This window comes from Chaetura pelagica, unplaced genomic scaffold (genome assembly GCF_000747805.2).
Source record: "Chaetura pelagica isolate M959 unplaced genomic scaffold, ChaPel_1.0 scaffold387, whole genome shotgun sequence".
Lineage (NCBI taxonomy): Eukaryota > Metazoa > Chordata > Aves > Apodiformes > Apodidae > Chaetura > Chaetura pelagica.
The window spans coordinates 425061-446649 of NW_009954101.1; the positions used below are offsets into that span (position 1 = coordinate 425061).

Consider the following 21589-nt stretch of genomic DNA (forward strand, 5'->3'; position numbering starts at 1 on the left):
GAGGCAGCACCGGCGTGGCCGAGGCAGAGCGGCCCGCCGAGCTCCGCTGCTCTCCCGGCAGCCGGGCCTCGCCTGCCCTGGGCTGGGAGGGAGCAGCGCCGGGACTTCTGTCCCTGCTCTGGCCCAGGGACACGGAGCCCCTCCCTCGTGGGGCAGGTGCCCCTCAGGAGCTTCTCTGAGGGACAACTGCTTCAATTTTTAGTGTATTTTTCGACCTCAATTTAATTAATTAAACAGAACTATTTTGGGTGAATAAGCTGAGAACTAGTGATGAAAAAGAGGACTAGTAATGGTTGTCGTAACCCGCTTCCATCGTCTCCCCAGGCTGGTGTCGCTGTCAGGGGAGATGCTCGTTCCTTAGCTGTTTGTACAAACTCTCCTCTTGCCCTCACAGGGGAAAGAATACATGCATACGTAATTATTTTTTTTTCCTCATTTCTGGAAGAAATGAGAATGTCCATCAACCAAGGCCATTTGTGGAACTGAGGTTAAAAATTAAGTCCATAACTTTAAGTGGATGTTTTTCTCATCTTTACAAAAAGTTTCCTTTTTTATTATTTTTTTCACTGTAGATCAAATAATGCATGAAAAAAAGGAAGAAAATCAGTAGTCAGTTTCATCACACAGGACCAAAAAGTCAAACGGAGGTTAAATGTAACATTGGCACTAAATATTGCTGAGAAAGCTGTAAGATAAATCTTAAAACAGAAATTATTTTGTTGAGTTTAATTATCTTTCTATGTTGATTATGGTTTATTCCCTTGTTTCATGTTTGGAAGAAATATTTTAAAATACAGAATTTATTTTCAATACACATATAGAAAAACTAGATATTAAAATATAACCAGTTAGGAGCAGGATGGAGAGAAAATGCAAATGTCTTAAATTCTGTAATAATTCTGAGTCTGCAAAAAGTGTTTTGATTATTTGATTCAGTTGCTGATTTTATTCTTACCGTAATTATTAGCTTGGATGCTGCTTTTATTGCAGAGAGTTTTCTCAGTTGTTTTGCATGGATATTAACTAATTGGTAACTGTAAAGTGTTATCAACTTTTTTTTTTTAGCTACTCATTTAGTAGCTCATTACAATTTTATTCATAGTTTACAAGGGGTGGTGTGGTCTTTTTAATTTAGCCCACTCCATCAATCTCATTAATCTTTCAGCTGGTCTTTCCCAAGCATGTGACTCTAGGGCATGTTAAATCATTGCAAACTTTAAATAAGCTTAATTGTCTTAACTGCATTTCCTTCTCACAGCTAAAGATTCAAACAGTGCTTCGATTTTGATGCTCTTTTTACAGATGTTGCTATCATTGAAGTTTTTCTGCAATGGCCTCATTTTGTTTATTCTGACAGCTCAATTGCGTTTTTTGTGTAGCTTTGCAGTTTTGGATTACTAAGTGGTCTAAATATGGTATTTTGATGTCTGTGAAATAGATTTACTAGTAATTACATTTTCAAAGATGGCAATATCTGCATTTAGATTACTATTTAATTTGCTGTGGTACAATAAATATAACTGCTGTACTTTTAAAGTCTAGCACATTCTCAGTAAACTTCAGTAGTTCAGTAGGCTATGGATTCAAATCTGACTTTCAAAATTAGCATGTATTAGGCCTTTATTTTCTATGTAACAGCATGGGTCGTTTTAAGAAGAGTGTGGAAGAGGCTTGTGTAACTGACTTCACTACAGTTTTGCCTTCTGTTTTCTTTTTGTTCTAATCCAAGTAACTCGCTTCTTACTGTTCTCATTTTTATTTATAAATATTGTTGCATATCATCAGACAGTTAGAAGAAAAATACTTATTTAGTATGTCTTAGGTGCAAAGAGAAAGCTTTCTCTTTCAACATATTTCAAGTAATCCTGGTAAATTTTCATCTGATACTGTTGGCTTTTAATTTTGATTTTTAGTGAGAGGTATTACACTGTATTTTTCTGTTGGAAAAGAGCTTTACTTTGTTATTTCTATTTAAAAGCAACCATGTTTATAAGAAGGGGGGAGAAAGGTTTTGGTTTTTTTGGGCAAGCATGTTCTTGGAAGTTCAATGGAATCTTAGGACTAACCATTTTTGTGCTTCAGGCTGAAAGTAGCTTTAGTGAAGAAGAAGAAGAAAAACTTCAAACTGCTTTTTCATTGGAAAAGCAGGATCTTCATCTAGTTCTGGAAACTGTATCATTCATTTTGGAACAGGTACCTTATTTCTATTCTTATGAATTGATAAATTTGTATTTTTTTAACCAATTGAGGATTTTAAAAATATAGAAGTCAAATTAAAAAGGAATTAGTGAAAAAGTATTTCTGTAGTGTATTATGTATGTTTTAGAGGTATAATTTTACTGCTTTTGTTTTCATGTCTTCCTCATTGGGATTGGACTCATTGCATTTGTGGAGTGAATGTCCAGCTAATATAACTTTAGATGATGAAAGCAAGCTCTGCTTTCTGAGAGTTGTTGATTATTATGATACGTAGTCTTCCCTCTTTACTCACTGTAAGTAAGCTAGCTGGGCATTTTTTTTTATTCCTTTAAGGAAAATAGTAGGTGTCATTATTGTGCATTGCTTAAGTTACATGAAGTGTCAGTTATGGGAAACTGTCATGTGCAGAAGCAGCCTGTACTTAGGTGAGTAGTTGAACCTGATGTAGCATCTGGATGAGCTGGTGACTGCATGGTGTAGAGCTAAATATTTTGTAAACTGAGAAGTTTTTGTGGTTCTGCAGTCTACATGATTAGAAAGAAAATAGAAAAACATTCCTTCCATATGGTTCACATCCACTGAAAAATCAAAACGAAACCTGAGGTCACATCCAGACTGAAATTTGAATTTTCATCTCAACCAAACAACAAACTTTACTGCTTTATTCCTTGATTTCATTAGACTGCTTAATTTATATTATAATTTCTGAAGGTGAACAAGAAAAGCAGTTAAGTCTCCTCTAGAATTTATTTTGTATTAAAAAATAAAAGGGAAAGATATTAGTATCTGTCCAAAGAAGAGTCCCTTTGGTGTTTCCTCTTACAAGTGTACTTCTTAATAGCTTAGAAGCAGATTGCTCTGTCAGAGTATAACTTTTCTCGCAGCCCTTTGTTCTTTGACCACATTATAGCTACTAAGGCTGTTGCATAATCTTTGCTGCGTGAGTTGTTTCTTTTTTTCTTTTTTTCTCCCCATCCTGGTGCTGACAAAGTCCTATTTTGAAAGAGGAGACCAACATGCTATGTAGAGTGTTTACCACAAAAAATTGATGCTGATAGGCAGCTTATATCTAACTTGCATTTTGGCAGACTATTCCTGTCTTTTCAGAATATTATTTTGTAGTTGAGGCATTCTTGAACAGTGTGAATTTAGAAAAGTTGTCCTTTCTTCATGATAACAACTGACTTCTAATCACAAGTTTTTTTCAGTAATAGCTGCTTTGTCGTAATGTGCAGTGGATACATCTAGCTTATATAAGCACTTTTTCATAGTTTATAGATCTTGAGAAGAGTAATCTGGAGTATTGCATTTTGAAATACAATCAAGATTTGACATAGTTATGCTTTTCTGTCTTCTCAGCCAGAGACTTAAGATGAACAGAATGCTTGCATTCCCACAGCAGAATTGCTAGGAAAAATCTTGTGTGAACATGGTGGCCATCTGTGGTAGAGTGTGTCTGGCACAACTTACAGAACGGTACCCAACAACAGCAGTTATTTTTCCTTTTATCAGGCAGTCTATCACAATTTGAAGCCTGCTTCATTGCAACAACAGCTGCAAAGCATTCACCTGGATCAAGACAAAGCTGAAGCATTTGCCAGTGCATGGGCAGTTGCAGGTCAAGATACGATTGAAAAGTTCAGACAGAGGGTTTTGACACCTCAGAAGGTAAGACATAATGTCTTTTTCTAACACATAATAAAGCTATGCAGGTTTGTTTAAAAGCAAGGAGTTTAAACTAAGATGCAAAGTTTGTGACAAGCCAATGTACTTGAAAATTTGAAGGGTTACTTAGTAGGGAGTAGAAAAATGGAATTGAAACAGTGGAGTTCTGTTATCTGACAGATATGTTACATGTTAGCTGAGCTGCTGTAACTGTTGGAGCCTGTCTGTATTTAGGAATGTGAAGTAATTCAGCCTACTTAGCATTTTTATATGTTTGTGAACATGCTTTACAATAGGGCAATGTTAAAATGTGCTCATGAATAGTTGTGGTTTAGCTCACTGGTTTAGTTCATCAGCCTGTTGATACTCGGTACTTAAAGTGTATCTGAGCTCCTGCCATCTTCAATTTTGTAAGCTGGTTGGATGGTGCATGTTGTGAGAAACTTACTACGATTTTGAGATACTTTCCTATAATGGAATAATAATCTTGTTTCATATGTGCCTGTTAACAGTTAAAACTGGTGCATGCTAAGGAAGTCTCATTATGTCATAAAATTGTCTCATTAAATGTCTACATTTATGATAAGGTATAGTGACGTCCTTCTTTTGATTCCTAATAAGCCTTAAGCTGGACTAGAAGATGTGTAGAGAACACATTGATGTTAGACAGGATCAAATGGTTCAAAAGAGTTGTGGAATACTGATTCAATTATTCTCGCTTTGTATCATTGCTGTAGTATGTTGGAATAAGACTCTTTGTTTCTTTATTATTTGGCGAATAAAATATACATAGAAAATAGATTTTATATATAAGGTGCACAAGATACACTGACAGAACAACAAAATTTATACCAGCAGGTTTACTCCAAAATAAACCCAGAATTTTGAGAAGACAAGATCTCAAAGATCAAAGACAAGATCTAGTCTGTGGAGCAGACTAAAGATACTCAGAATTGTGTCACAGATAATTTTTGTAAGGTATTTAAGCTTCATCCTTTGTAAAACTGTAATTCTTGACACCAAATTTGTAGAATTTTCATGTGCAAAATTACAGTAACTCATGAACCTAACCAAGTAAATGACTGATGTAAATATGCAAAGAAAATTTGAGTTGAAGAGACATTTTGGGCTTCTGCCTTTTTGAGATAGTATTTACCAATGCCAAGCATAAAAGTCCCAAAGCTTAAGTGATATTGTGAGTATATAGGAAATTATAACTGTCCATTGAAGGAGGTAAGTAATTTGAAAACAAAGTGAAGTTATGGAAGATTATAAAGCTAACTTCCAAGACAACAGTGTAAATGTGCAGAATGGAAGACAGTTCTGAAGATACCCTGCAAAGCAGCTGTCTGAGATTTTCTTCAGACAGACTATGCACTAATATATATTTTAGTGCTGACTCTTTGGCATATGAAAATCTAATTATACCACCTTTGATCCTCTTTTACTTGGAGCTTGTACCATGCACACCTGTGGTCCTTCTGTGACCTAGTTTGGGGATGAAATCGCTCTGTTTCTTGTATGCAGTTTTGTAAGTCCTGCAACTTACAATGCTTACAGTATATGTGAGAGTTTTTTAGATTCTTTGTGACTTCACTGTGATCTTATAAAAGAGAATGCCATTTTACTAGTATTTTACATCCCATATAAAGCAGTTTTAAGCTGTGATTTGTTTTTAAGCTTGCAGAAACACAGCTGCCAAAATATCAGAGTGCATTGCTTTTTAGCATGATGGGAGGTTTAAATGGAGGTGTGTGCCTCTACATATAGTTAAACCATCATTTCACCCTTTTTTTTTTTCCTAGACTAGATGGCAAGTTGAGTATCAGTTTGAGTGTGAGTGTAGACTCTATGGTGTAGTTTGATTTTGAGCTTGAATTTTACTTTCTCAGTCCTATGATGAAAGGCCAAGAGAGTTGGGGGTTTTCAGCCTGGAGAGGAGAACGTTCTGGAGAGACCTTACTGTGGTCTTTTGACACTTAAAGGGGGCTTACAAGAAAGATGAATATAGACTTTTTAGCAAAGCCTGTAGTCACAGGACAAGAGGCAACAATTTTAAACTGAAGGTTTAGGCTGGATATAAGGAATAACTTATTTTTACACTGAGGGTGGTTAGAGACTGGAGGAGGTTGTCCAGAGAAGTTTTGGTTGCCCCATCACTAGAAGTGTTCAAAGTTGAGCTGGATGGGGCTTTGAACAACATGATGTAGTGACACATCCCTGCCCACAACAGGAGGGTTGAATGAAGTGATCTTCAAAGTCCTCTCCAACCCAAGCCATTATGTGATTCTATGAATACAGATTAATTTATTTTTTTTTCTTATACAGATGTATATGGGTTTTTTGGTTGTTACTCATGTTTGGTAGGGGGTTTTACCTATTCAGGTGATGTTCAGGACTACATATTAGTTTAGAAATCAGATTATATGTCAGTATTTCATGCTTGTGCTTACTATGTGCTTTTCTGTACACCTACCACCTCTGATTTTTCTTTCTGATGGCTTTAGTGGGTGTATGCATGGGATTGCTCATCTGGATCCAAATGCAGAATCAGTGTCATAATAAGGATTACTGAGACCTTGATAGTTCTGTTCCAGCATGAGAGGGTGTTCAGGGAACCTGTGTACAGGATAGAGTTTGCAGTATAACTAAGAAAGATCTCACTGGATTTTCTCTTTCTTTTAAGGTGTTCTACTAGAATCCAACTTGCAAAATAATTCTGAGTCTCTTCTTGTGTCTGATACTTAGAAGTTTAGTATTTTGGAAATACTGAAATGCTGCCATTAAGTCTGTTTTCTGTAGCCTGTGTGAGAAGGACCAAACACAAATCCTTCATTTCTGTTTTAAGACAATATAAAATGATTGTCAGTTGTTTTATTTAGAGGTATGGTTTACACATCATGCAAACATTGGAACCTTTGGGTAAATTGAAGGAAGAACTGAGGATTCATTAACTTATGGCCAAAACTATTGGGGAGCTGTTTGTCCAGGGTTATTATTTCATAATATTACTAATTAATTAAGCTCATCACTGCTTTTGAGAGGATAGGCCACTGCATTTTTCAGTTTGCAGCAGTGCTCGATTTGGATTCCAGACCAGTGGTTACTGTGAGAAGTAGTTTCTTACAGATACTTTGCCTGTATTGTCATGTTATTTCTCTTCAACCAGATTCTCTTCTTGCCTGCATACTACAATTTGTTAAAAACTAGTATTTTGGGTTCTGGGTCTGTCAGTTCTATGCGAGAGGTGTAGGTGGTAATGCACTAGCTGATAGCTTCCTTAGAATTACAAGCCAAATGAAGTTTGTTAGAGCAAGAGAAAAAGGATTTCCCAGAATACTGGTTAGGTGAAGTTTTCTGTAGCATATTGAGCACTACTTCTAATTGATGGAGGAAAAGTATTCATTTTTAAACATAAATCTTCAAAAATTTCTTGCTGCAGACTGCTTACTTGATAGGTTGTTATTGTCTTGAAAAGTGAATAAGAGCTGTAAAGTTAAACTAAATCTGTACTATGTGATAATTTTCTCATGTAATTTTTTTTTATTTTTCACTGAGCTGTAGGCAGTCTTCAGCTGCACAGGGTTATTAATTATGTATATCCTGTTGCATTAATTGATTCTTTGAATCTTCACTCATGTGGCAGTGCCTTTATTATGTTATTTCTGCTGTATTATCTAATACTAGTGAATTAGAATGATGGTATTGGTATCAATTTTTTCTCTGAATGTGTTCTTTATTTGGCCTCTAGGATGATTGTGATGATAGTCTGATACCAGTCTTAGGCAGTTTTTAAGTCTTTGTTTGATAATGTTTCAGTTTAGAAATCAGGATGCATTAATCAGATTAAAATGTATTTTTTCCTCCCTGTAAAGAGCTAGGTTTTTAGTAGTGTTCACTCTTAATCCTCATGGCAATTTTTCACTGATTCTGTTGCTTTTCATCTCCTCCCCCCATATTATGTTCTCTGTACTTTTTTTGGTACTCTGTATACATCTGTGTGTTTTAAAGGCAGGTCAAACTAAATGCCATAGCTTTCTTGTTTTGGAAAACTATTCAGGGTATCTTTAAAATATAGATAATAAAAAAAGATAGGAGTCCTATGTTGCCAAGCAGGAAAAGTTTTTTATAGCCTTCAGACAGCATTACTTAATATAATGATGCGTGGGAATGAAACAAGTCAAATTATGTCTCTAAAATTCTTGACAGAGCTGTCAATTCTGTATCTTGACTGGCTGTTTGAAGCCATATGGCAAAAACTTTGGAACTAGTTTTCTCAGAAACTAGCCTTCTTGCTAAGGGGTCTATATGTAATATACATACTAATTACATAAATAAAATTACATATGTAAGGGGTGTAAATATGCCAAATTCCATTTGCTGAATGCTGTCACATCTAAGTAAATACTCTGAAACACGTGCTATGGTGGTTATGACAAAAAAGAAGAGAATTGAGAATTAGTGTGCTCTGCATGTGTGTGTTGTGAGGGAAAATCTGATACCAAAAGAAATGCAAAATAAGGAGTACTATGGCTCTAACAAAGAATATTTCCATTTCTTGCTAGTGTCTGATCCATTACTCATTCTTAGAGTGCCAGAGGTCACAGAGACTGTTCTACCTATGGGCATTGTTAGAATGAATTGTGAACCAACTTGCATTATATGATGCTGTGACAGACTGTGGCAAAGAAAACAAATGATGAAAGGTACAGTTTTAAGCCTACTGAGGTGTATTTTAATAGCTAGCTACAGCGCAACTGAGTAATTTTAATCCTCCGCTTGCCTAGTTTTGTTAGCAGGCATTTTCATTGGTTACAATCTTTAGGTACCACTTATCAAGGGTTTTTAAAAGTAGTTTCTTCCTGTCCTTCTTTCCATCTTCTGTCTGATTGCAAGAAAGAGGACATGATAAAGGTTGGAAGAAGGTACACTTTGAGAATGCTTAAAAAAATCTGAAACGTTTATTCTGTTCCTACATGTAAAGTAGCATCTTCTAAGGTTATAAAAGAGTAACATGCTTATCTTGTATAATTTTCTGTGTAAGACAAACCATAACTTTCATTCAATATGTAAAAGAGCTTTTGAAACAGGGGTCTAGTTGTGATTTCAGTGCTTGAAATGACAGGTAATTTTGGGACTATTTTTTATGTTTATAAAAATGTGTATCTTATCTCTAATTAAAATTTCACTTCATCTTCCCTCCATTGGACCTTGCTATATATTCTTCTCTTGGATAAAAGAGCCAGTCAGATCCGACTTTTCCATGTAAGTGCTCTCAGACCGGTGCATATGTTTACTGCAACTTTATGCCCACAAATTTCCTGGAGAGTGGTAGAGAACAACAACAAACACTTTCACCTTTTGCATAAAGTGGATCTCTAAATGCTTGGGTTTTGGAAACTGGAACACTGCTTCAAATGTTTGTCATACAGACCCTTCTGTTTACTTTCAAGCTAGCTGCATATCACTTAATTTATGTGAAGATGCAAACCTGCAATAACTTCAATTAGGGAAAAGTCTTTTGAAGATGTTGCTTCTTAGCACTTGTCTTGCTGTATCAATTTCACATAATATTATTTCTTTAGTTTCCTCTTCTTTTGAAGTACACTGGTACTTTGTGTGTCTTTTCCTTTTTTAAATACAGAGATTCAATATGTGAGTGATTTTGGTTTGAATATCAAATGAGGAAGTCTAAAAATATCACTTTTCCTGGCATATGTGCTAAGTAAGGCTTGTTGAAGAGAAACAGGGCTTTATCCTTTCAGACAAAAATAGGAAGTCAGATGAAGTAACTTTCCAGGAAAGAGCCAATCTTGGACGAAGAATCTTGTTCATCTTACATATTCACCAAATAGACTTGCATAGATTTTTCTTTTAGAGTTAAATCTTATGCTTTTCCTATTTTAAATATGCTCTTACTATTCACATCCTCTCTGAGAGCTAATTGAGGTACTAGCTTCTTGTCTTGCTTCTCTTGCTTTTTCTAGCATTAATTGCAAGCTGAAAATTCCAGTTTATTAATTTAAAAACAGTTATTGCTTCTTGTTTTATTGTTTTTTTTCTGTCTCCTGAAGTTACTGATAGCACTAGGGAAGATTATGGTGAGGGGTCCAAGAGCTGCGCAGCAATAAATTCATGGTCTGTGGCTCTCTTTAAGTGCCTCTCTATCCCACTCACTTTGTTTAACCATTCGACCGGGTTTTTGGCCCAACCTGTCTTTAGTCTGTTGATCGTACTGTATCTTCTTTTGCGGCTATGATACAATGCCATCTAAATAGTTTCTCTTAGGCTGATGGTGGTGGTTTGTTGGGTTTTTGGGTTTTTTTTAGATTTTAGTAATTTTCTCCTTTGGGAATTGTATTCTATTTGATCAATATTTTTACAGGATTCTGTAAATTCCCTGTCTGTCTGAGCCAATCTGATCCTTTCTTTACACTTACTGTTATAGCTACTGCTTTTTCAGATCCTAGAAAATGATTGTTTATACTGGTGAAAAACAGCGGCTCCTTTCCTTTTTGTTTTGATTTGTTTGTCTGTTTGCTGATGGTTTTCCAGTATCTTTGAGATTAAGGCAGATTTGGATTTGACATTGCATTCAGTTCTGACTAGACAGGTAAGGTGCAACCATTGGTTGTTGTTTTCTTATAGCTACATGAGTAAGGTACTTTGCAAAGCTGTCACTAAGTTTGCTGTCTGTCTAGTGGTCAGGGCAAACCAAACCCCAGAGAACAGAATTGCTCTCTGTTCTCCCTGCTACCCTCCCAAGGGAGGATCAAAGAGCAATAAGGAAAAGAGACTTCAAGGTTGGGGGTAAAACTAGAACGGGTTTACTAGAACAGGGAGGGGATACCAACAGGTGAGGTAATAAAGACAAATACACAAATATATACAGAACCCAGTTTCACTGGTAGCTGCCAGAAGTGTCTGAAAGTCCCTAGTGGCAGAGCCAGCTTGGGAAAAGGGGCCAGGGCTCTTGCCATCATGCAGTTGGATCCTGCAGAGCATGTGGCAGCTGAAGACAAAGAGCACCAGCCTCTCTCCAAGATGCCCCAAAGGAGGAAGGAAAGAATGGCTTTCCTACACTCCTGGCTTTTATGCAGTATGGCAGCAAATGGAAGGGAATACAGATCCCTCTCTGTTCTGCCCCTGGGATCTCTGGGGGTCCTAAACACCCTTCTCTCCCTAGGTTCTCCTATCCATACAAAAAAATTAGTCTGTGCCTCCTCAGACTGTAAGTGTTGTAAAGTCTGGTCTTAAAGTTTTGTAAGAGGCACTGTAGTTTACTATGCAACCTCCAGTTAACTTGGCTATGTATATGTGTTGTGACTCTCTTTAATTACAGACTTCCATGCTCATTACAAAAAAAAAAAAGGCAACTATTAACCCAGCTTCATTTGATGGTAGGGTGGATGTAGATCAAGTTTTGTTGATAGTTATATATGATTTTTTGTGGTGCCTGCTCTGAGTCTTGAGTTCAATTTGAAGGTTTGCCTAATACTACCATGTGAAGATGCTGGTAGTTCTATCTGTGACTCTATCAAAATTGAGTCTTACCAATTTTAAATCTGCCTCTGAGAGTACTCTCCACTGAAACCACAGGATGCCTCAGTAATCTATTTATTAAATTGGGATATTGAAATGTATTGAATTTGAATATTTTTGTCTAGTAGGGAGACAGATTTTGAAATACTGTATACCATCAGATTTGTCCATTTCTATTGAAAATGTAGTAGAGGACAGTGGTGAGAAGCTTTATACAACCAATGTGAAAATCCAGCTGTGTGACTGCAGACTTCCTCACCTATGGAACAGTTGTTGCAGTGAGGTGTACTGAAGAGAAGCTGCAACATCTAGAACTTTCTTCAGATACATTAATGACATCTTAATATAACTGAAGTTAGTAGTAACAACAGAGAATAGAAGTTGGTGTGTTAATGCAGTCACCTCCATTGCCCACAGTGCTAGAGTTTCCCATCAGTAGGAAACTGGTGTTTGATCTGGAACTTATCTTAAAAGAAACACTCTCTTCCTGATTACACAGTATTTCTGTGATGAAAACTCTACCTGTGATGATTGGCAAATTGTGTCTGTCAGTCATTACGTTCTTCTAAAAATATGCACCTTTTATCTGTTATATTGAGTGCACTTTTGACTTAATCCTGCTGGTGTCTCCTTTACACTAACATTATTTTCTTAAGCAGACAGGAAGAGTAGTTCAGATTTTGTCATCCTTCTCTTGGCCCCTTACTTAAATTATTTTCATCATCACAGCAGCCAAAATTGATGTTTTAATATCTAATTTGAAGTTCTGATTCTCCAATGCTGAATGTGCTGATGGACAGTGGACTTGGAATCCTAGGCCATAAATTTTAGAGAGCAGACTTAATGGTTTGCTCTAGTTTTATGTTTGTGTGATTGCACAGGTCTGAACTTAGAGTAGCGCATTGTAGACCAATGCTTTCATAATGTCATACACCTTTAGTCCTCTCCCATCCATACAAAGCTGACAGTTTATTAATAATATGTGTTGCAGTACTTTCTTTATATGAAAGGTACTCATTTATGTAATTATGACTTCTTACATTTTGTCTAATTGGATTGTTGAAGATGAGCAGAGGCACAAATTTTAAAATGTTAGCACACTGACTTTCTTGTTCTACTTGAAGTGAGGAGTACTTGCCTCCAGTGGAGGAACTAAAGAGTTGCTCTTTCAAGAATTAAATGGAGTGAAAAGGTAGCCATGCTAATTTTCTTTTTGTTTATTTGGTTAGAATAAGTGAGATGCATATTCTAAGTGAAAGACCTACATGTGAAAAAATTATTTTGTTATGGATTATTTATTTCCTTAAAATATTTTATTAGTTGGAAAGCATTCTTAAATGTTTTTTATCAGTGTGACAAGTGCTATTGTGATAATACGAGAACCAAGATTTGCTGAATATGTCTTTCATATCCTATTATCTCTCACTTCACTGTTCGTAACAGCTTCAGTGAGAGTAATACTATGGACCTCTTAAGTGACATAAACAGCTCTTTCAGATTGTTCCAGGAAATGTTTTAATCTTCAAAGTTGGACTGTTCCTCTGAAATTAAGGGGGAAGATAGCTAAAATGAGTGCCTTAGTATCTGAGTTAAAAAGACAAATTCTGATTTTGTTAAAACAGGATTTCATTTTTCTGTTGCTGTGATTGTTGCAGGATAGGTTCCTTTCTAAGAGTTGCTCGTTTTCCCCATTACTGCAAGCAGCCACATCATACAGTGTGCTTTCTGAACTTTTCAGGCTCCATCTTTAAAGCATTTAATAGTTTTTGCTCACACTGGTGCTATTTGAGGGTAGTTTTTGAACTCTGTTTCTCTAGCTATCATAAATGTCTTCCTCAAGAATGCTCTTGAAAGTTGGGTTTTTGTCTCCCTGATATGCGCTTTTCTATGGAGTTAGTTACTTACCTCAACCACAATAGTCAAAGTTCAGACTTGGGAATCTTAAGTTATTAGTGTTTACTTCAGACTGTGAATCAAAGTAACCTTTTAAGTATATTAGAAGCATTTATATAGTTAAGCTGAACTTCCATGAGTAGTTGCTGCATGTTAACTTGAAACGGTGCTCCTGAAGATATATCACATTTGGTTGAAAAAAGTGAGGAGAGTGTAACTCTGAAAAATAGAGCCATTACACTAGCACATTATTTTGTTGGCTTTTTTTACAGAAAAAAAATTTATAGAAGCAAGGATGTAATTTTTTTTTCCTTTGGATATGAAAAGCATATCATGTGCAGAATCATTTAAGTTATCACAAATGCCAAATAATTTTGAACTGAATGGCATCTCAAAATAAGGATTTAAGTATCTGAAAAATCAAACAAGTGGGCCTATATATGAGTGGAGCATGAAACTAATTTCTGCATTACTGTAACTGCCCTACTTTGTGTGAAATAATTTGTTAGACATCTGCCTGACAGAGGACAATTTTCAGTGGTATTTGTAAAGAATGAGTCAGTAAGAACTACATTTTGGTATTCTGTTTCTATTATGCAGTTTTCAAAAACCTCACAAAAATCAGGTTAGTTACACTGCTTCAGCCCATTCCCAAATTAATCAGGCTGCCTGTAAAGGAAAGTAACTATACATGCACTTAAACTACCCTGAAGTGACTGAGTCTTGTCACAAAGTCTGAGGACTTGGATGTTGGTTCTCAGCTATGCAAGTTTAAACCACCATACTGTGTCGTAGGAAACTGCCAGCAACCAAGAACACAGATGCCCAAATTAATCAAATCCTTCAGCACCAGCAGTAAGTACCTCAAGAGATAGTGCTAGTAGAAGCACCCGGTTTTGTGTCAGGAGTCAAATTTTCAGAAGGGTTATTGAGATTTGTTTTCAGCTGTGCTGTGCTGATATGTGCATTGTGAACTAGATGAATAAAATTTAGTATCATACCATAGCTTTCTTAATACACAAGTCTTCTCAGTATTCACAGCATGTGACCTAGTTATTCTAAAGGTTACTCTCCTGCCTTTTGATTCTGACTGTGGGCCACACTCACTTTGCTTTAACATTCTCATCACACATGCTGAAAAGCTTCAACATCCCCTTAGCAAGTTCGGGGTAGTGAAACCCTTTTGCTCTCAAAAAAAGGCACATGTTTTTGCAAGATTTTATTGCTTTTAAAAAAAAGTCCAAACAAACTAAACCGTTGACAGTGGCCTAATCAAAATAATAGAATTGAAAAAATGTATCACATAATTGATGTTCAGACATTACCAAATGTAGTGGTAATGTTACCACTTCTTTTTTAACAATTATCTTTTGGCAATACTGAAAATACTTGTTTTGGTAGTAGTGGTAGTAGGCTTCACAAATTGCAAATGCTATTTGCCTTGTGCTTTGTGTTTCCTTCCAAACCAGAGCTTTCATAAGCTTTTTCCCCCCCTATAAACATGGAAAGTACAGAACCCTGTTACTAATTGAGTATTGCTTTTGCATTCTCTGCCCTTCAGACTTGTTAATAAGTGTAGAGCCCTGCATTTTATTTTTTTTTACTTTTTAGACTTTATGATTAAACTCTTAAGTTGAGAATTATTTTTCTTGCTCTTTGCTAAACGCCTACCAGTTGTTTTTCTCTGTGTAGGAATGCATACAGTATTTTTTTGTCTGAGAGGCTAATAATGGTTATGTGGTTATGTTCATAATCTTTCCTGTAGCCAGGTTATCTGTAGTGATATAGTTTTGATTAATTGGATTTACCCACATGTTCTGAACCATGTATGTGTTCCGAATAGAATTATTCTCTCATTAACTGAAGACTATGATTTTATGTTTTAATATTACACAGAAATGAAGTACACAGAATTTTACTCCGTTTAGGGAAAGCTAGGTGTTCTGCAACAACAAGTCCTGCCAAGACAATAGACTGCAAGAATCTGAGTGGAATTTTTACGTCTACATAATATCTTGTATTTGAGGTGTAAAGTGATGGGCTATTTCATAAGTGCCTCAATGTCTGGCAGTTAGAAAAATTTCAGTTTTCCATACTGCAATCCCAGCAGGTTCAATGCTTTTTTTTTACTCATTATAATTCCTATGTTCTCTGAGGTCAATGCTTACTGCACTTTCCAAGGGACAAATAGATGCCAAATCATGGATTGCGCATTGTTCTGTCCCGCTCAATAGATTAGGATAAGGTTCTTAAGGTTTGGGCCTGTTCCACGTGGTGGGTGTGGGCCTCAGGGGGCAAGGTTAACCTCTTTAATTCTCTGTGCAGTACTCAGAAATAATGGCAATCACCCAGGAGGTTCAGACAAAGCACAGCTTTACTTCATTTTAAGTGAGATTATAAAGCTTGTCAGAAACATGCAAGGATACTACTCTTAGTGGGTGATACCTGACAAAGCTTGGTAAAACTAGCAACAGTGTTGCTGGTTACCCTATTGTGCTGGAAATAAAGTTATAGAAAAAAATCAGGGTAGACCTTGTGTTACGTAATGGTATTAGGAGAGAGAAAGAGAATAGCAGAAGTTAGAGAGATTGCCAGTCTTGGATCCAGCGTTGGGCCATCCAGTGGGGGCCTCCAGTGTGAAGAGGAAGCCTGCTGAGCTTTGCTGTGTGTCCCTGTTTATTTGCCCCAACACTTTTGGAATCTCCTCTCTTAGTTACCACATCATTTACTATTGGTCGTGTTGTCCTGTTCTGCTATGTAATTAGTATACATGCTCCTGCAGGTTGGTGGGAGGGTTAGGGTTATGGCAAGTCTTTTAGGTCCTGAACTGGGTTGGTGGTTGTGGTCTCCCCCTACCCTCTTAATCTTTTCCCCAGTTTTTGCCATGTGGCACGTTTTATTTGTTCTCTCTCATGGTTTGTCTTCAGCTCAGTTCTTGTGACTCTTCATAGTCTCCTAGTATTCCTCAACAATCTTCCCTTTGTTTCCTTCCCTTTCTGAGAGGTTTCATTTCAGGGAAAAGTTTCTCTTATGTGTTTGAGACGTTCTCTTGTTGCTACACTCTCACTTCTCAGCCAACGGTTCCTTGTTTTGGGAGACCACAAGTCAATAGGAGTGTCAGGACCACTACCTGGTTGGACCTGTTCCTTCATTGGTCTTCTACATCCATGGAGGAGAAACAGTGGTTTCCATGGTATTATGTCATCCTGCTTCTGTTATGAAAAGAAGTAAGCTGTTTGTGCCACATCAGTGAATTCTGAGGGCAGTAACACTGGCTTTCTATAGCTTCTATAATGACTGGCAATGATACTCAATGACCTTCAGAAAACTTCACCTTCTAGAGCACTTAATTTATGTTAATATTTCAGCTTTACATATTAAACAAGTTCCCAGTCTTCATGAGTGTAGAGACAGACAGGAGATGTGATCTCAGTATATGAATGAAGACCAAAAAAAACCCCAAAAACTTCCTTTCCCTGTTCTGGTATTGACTGAGCATTTTTCCTTTTCCCTTTTACTCTCTCCTGTCTTAAAAATACTGGACCCTCTTCCAGAAGTTTTGAATGGGTGAAGTTGGAAGTATTAGGGAAGGCATTTTAAGTGCTTACATGTTCTCTGAAATTCTATTTCCAGTTTCTAGTTTCCCCTTTTCTCCTGATATTCCCACTTATTTTCTTTTCCCAAATTACAGTCCTTGCTAACATTTTTTTCCATGTGAGTTTCTCAGTAACTTTGGCTGTGTTCTTGGTCCATCAGGGTGGAATGCTACAACATTTGTGTTCTGGACTCTAGCTTGCCTTCACTCTCAAAGTTATAGTCCTTGGTTTCTGAGTCTGATAGGGTGATTTCTGGTACAGCTAAGGTGGTTGGTTTTTCTTTGATGTTTTTAGCCTGATGAACATTTTTTTGATTTCTCTTTAAAAAGTGTAATATAAATATCTTTCTGTAGTTGTAAAAAAGTATTTTGATTTTTTGACAACTAGTATAGAAACTTGTCACTTTGATTTATTGTATGTCTTCTCAGTTTTGGTTTAATTTGTAATAGTGTTTATGGGCAGACAAAAGTGTGGTGAAAATGTGCAAGCAAGAGACAACAGTATGTAAAAACATAATAGGGTCTAAGTGATGAAGGATATGGTAGATTCTGTTAATGGCAATTTTGGCTATGTGAACTCCTTTAGTGGATCATGCTTAAAGTTCCTATCTGATGAGCTTTGAAAGCTGACTTGACATTTGATGCATATATGCTTTTCGAGGAGGGTAACTTTAAACCAAACATTTCAACATAGTTAAGTTAGATTGCTGGTGATGTCCTAATATATAAAATACTATGCTCTCCTGTTTAGTATGGAAAGTGGTCTGGTGGACAGGACAGTGGGCGTGAGCTGGAAGCTCCCAGCTTTTACACTGGAGTAAAATGACTATGGACATCGTAGACTTCATCATAGACAGAACGCAGAGGATATATTTATGTACATGTAAAGGTGTTTGTGATCTATAGATGAAGTCAGTCAGATGAGATCTATAGATGAAGTCAGAAGACTGGCAGCTCTCCAGTGTGATCTGCTTCTGGGACAGATGTCAATGTCTACTGAGAAGCACTATGTCTGTAGGGTATACAGAGCTGGTTTAGCAGGTTTAACACCTTATCTTTTCTACAGCAAGTACTGAGTAGGTGCTGTAAGGGAAAAGTACCTAAGTTCCTCCTGATAGACCTAGCTGTCTTCAGAAGCCTGAGTGGAAAAAATGGACACAGGAAGTGAGGATTACAGGGGTCATCAAAAGCTTCCTCATAGCTTCATTGGAAAAACCAAAGAGTTTATGGAGCAAATCTGAAACATTTTCATAGGTGCTTACTATAGGTTTTATTTAGTATCTATTGTTTTCCTTTCCTTGTTTTCCAACTGGCACCTTTTTCTCATTTTCTAAACATAACCCTGAGGTTAAGTAAGTGCCAGAGATACCAGTGAGAATTTACAGCTCTAAATAGCACATTTTCAGTGGTGTTTATTGTTGCAGTGACAAGGTACCATGCACGTTTCTCAACTGCTAATATAAATTGTAAGAAGAAACTGAAGGTCTACTGTAACTAAAAACATGGGTTTATTTTCATACTGGTTCATGGATAAATACTTCTCTCCCTACTAAATGCTTTTCAGGTAATAAATTGTAGATTCTGGCACTGTGTTTTCTAATATCAGAAGGAAAAATAATTTTGTTGTCCTTTCATTTTTGAAAAAAATTTGCCCTAAATATCTACCACTTTGTGGCTACCAAATGCTGTGAGTTGACACAAATGCCACGCAGGAACATGTCACTGCTCTCAAAAGGTTAATTTGTATTTCAGAATGTTGTATGTCTTCTAAGTAAACACAACTACAGAAAAATATGCTACATTTTTTCTTTCCAGAAGATAAATAGGCAGGCCATGATGAAGCCTTAGGCAGGAGCTATTTGTTAATCAAAACTTGTTCTCATTCAACTATATTTAAAACAAAAAAGACAACATGAATCGTACAGGAAAACAAAGTAAATCAATATTAAATAAGAGTTATGGCTGGTGTTCAGCTATAAACTCAGGCCGCTGTTCTGCCCTGTATATTGTATTTGCTCTGAGCCCTCTACAGTATTCCTGGGTAGATGCATATTAAAAATGAAACAGAAGACATAAATTTGAATTTCTTTACTTTTCATAGTTTGTTTTCCATGCTGTGTACACTGTATAACTGTTTACAGAAGTTTTAAAAGTCAGGCTTCCTAGGATATTGTTCTTGTCTCTAGTGGCGTGTTTTTTTTTTAATCCTGGATGAGGTGCTAGCCCAAGGACTTGGTTTCCATACTACTGTAATAAACTGTTTAAGTAACTGATAAAAAATCCTTTCAAAATTGAGGAGTGTGGGCCTTGAACCTTAGTGACTGCAGTATGAAAGCCATCATGTTCCAGAGCTTGTCCATGGTCTCAGGGTGTGACCTTAGTGGTTAAGTGGCAGTGTTTCCTGTTGCCTCGTTTGGGCTGTTCCCACCTCTAGCCCGCAAGTCTGCATTTGGGTCCTTCTGTGTTGGCCTTTATCAATTTTTGTAAGGTTCTTTAGCTGAACCGAACTTCTTTCTTAATCTAAACACCAGGTGCTTAGACCTTTGTGCTTCTGAGACAACTAGAGGTGATTTCTTTACTTCAATGTATTGGAGTTTGAGAGAAAAGTGTTTTCCAGCTGTGTCATTCTGGTATAATTACCTGGAAGATTCCAGATACTGGCCAGCACAGGACTCGGGAGACTTGTCCCTTAGAGGGATTGGTTTGAGCACATCCACAGAGTACACTTTGGATTATGCTGCACTTTTGGTTGGGTTGAGCAATGACCTTGTATTTTCATAAACCAACTTCCTAGAGAAATCAAAACAGACATATTATTAAAATTAGTCTGGTTTTAGGTAAAATTTAAGACCTTTGTTTTTTAAAGCACCTTAAGTTCATAGGCTGTGTGCATTCTATTACTAAAGCTACACCTAACACAAAATGGGATAGACCAGATTTGCAGCATTTTAGCTGTGCCTGTGTTTTATGCATACTTTCATAAATTTAATTAATTTGTAAACTTCCTCATTTTTACCAGAGAATGACACCTAAAAATGGCATTTATTGCAGGGCAGTTGACAGACTGCAGGCTAACCTGCTGAAGTTCTTCCTACTGTCTTACTCCTATGGCTGTACACAAAGTCAGAGGCTGTCTATCTTTGCATTACCTTTGTTTTGTCCAGGCTAAATGTCCTAATGTACTTGGCCAGGCAGTGGTGGTTAATGGGTCATTACACATAATTTTCCTTTTGGTGTGCTTAGTCATGTTCCTTTCAGCGTTTGTGACAAAATTGGTATAGTGTTGATGAGCTATACAAAGAAATGCAATGTAACATACCTTAATGCGTAAATAGTATAGCTGTGATAAATTTTGGAAGTCCTGTCTTTGTGCTGTGCTCTTGGAAGATGTCTCTGCCACTCACTCTCTCTCCTGTCTTTCATCTAGAGATGACTGTCCCTGTAGGGGGCCGGGCATGTATGGGCTTCTCTGCTGTTCACAGTTCAGCACCGCTGGGATGGCTTTGTGCTGTTCATGATTATAGCTGAATTGTGTGACTGGTTAGAGATTAACTGAAATCTGGCATGTGTTCACTTTTACCAAGTCAGCCACAATATTTACTAGCAGAGGGGAGACACTAGATTAAAACCACTTGTATGCAAATTAACTTGTTTGATAGTAAGACTTTATATTCTACTTTCCTGTGTTCAAGAAGGCAGTGTTGGTTTTTTAGTTTGAAAGACTTCTATTATTGTGTACTTTGTGTGAGGTGTAGCTTGATAATGTTTGAATGTAATTTTAGATTAATGACTAAAAATCAATTTAAAATATATTTTTATGTAGCTTTCTATTAAAAATTCTGCTGCTTACTACTTAACAGTTTTTTGGCTTTTCAGTAGTAACAATTTTAAAAGCAGCACAATTATTTTTGTGATTAACATCAGTATATGGTAGAGCAAATATGAGTAGATCTGTTGATGAAAAAGTTACCATTTTTACCTTGTTTACCATTTATTGGTGGTTTTTTTTTTCTTTTTGCTAAAAGAAAAATAAATATGAAAGAAAACTGGATCTGCAGCTTTGCTGATAGACTTCCCCAAGGAAGTGGAAAACTACCTCGTTTTGGATCCTTAGCTGTGTTTTATGGATTGATTCTAGCAGATCTGAGGCATATGAAGTAACTTTATTTCAGGTGGTCATAGATAGTTTGAACTGATAAACTTTGCAAGAGGGAGAAGGAAATGTCTTGGTGTCAAGGAGAATTTGCAGAATATGCATTGTATAAAAATGCATCTGTAGAGCCTGATACTGTATTTGCTCACACACAACCATTTACAATATTGGAAGTTGACCTGAGTGCTTCTGTACTATCTGATTGTAATATAATTTGGTGTTTTATAGCTTGAAACAATTGGGTGGCAGCTTAATCTTCAAATGGCAGAGTCCATGCAAGCAAAGCTGAAATCTCCTCGAGCTGTGCTGGAGCTGGGAGTAAGCAATGAAGATTCAAAGGTAAGAAATGCATGCGTGGCAGAATTTGAATGTTCTGAGGCATCAGCTGCAGCTCTTGGTTGTTGTTAGTCTTGCCAGTGTTTTCATTTTTGTATTTCATAAAATTGTAGTAAGCACTTGGAATTGTGAAGTACTGCTGTGATTGCATACATATTAGGTAGACAGAGAGCCGTGTTACCTGCTCTTTGGGACGTAATGTAATA

General features: G+C 36.7%; 1 protein-coding gene across 1 annotated transcript in view; it reads left to right on the forward strand.

Annotated features, from left to right (window-relative positions):
* The window catches only part of COMMD10 (COMM domain containing 10), a 116841-nt gene that overhangs the window by 1367 nt on the left and 93885 nt on the right, over positions 1–21589 (forward strand). The window contains exons 2-4 of the mRNA XM_010002361.1: positions 2083–2193; positions 3712–3867; positions 21276–21386. Coding sequence (XP_010000663.1) covers positions 2083–2193; positions 3712–3867; positions 21276–21386 — 378 coding nt within the window. The remainder of the gene's footprint in view (positions 1–2082; positions 2194–3711; positions 3868–21275; positions 21387–21589) is intronic.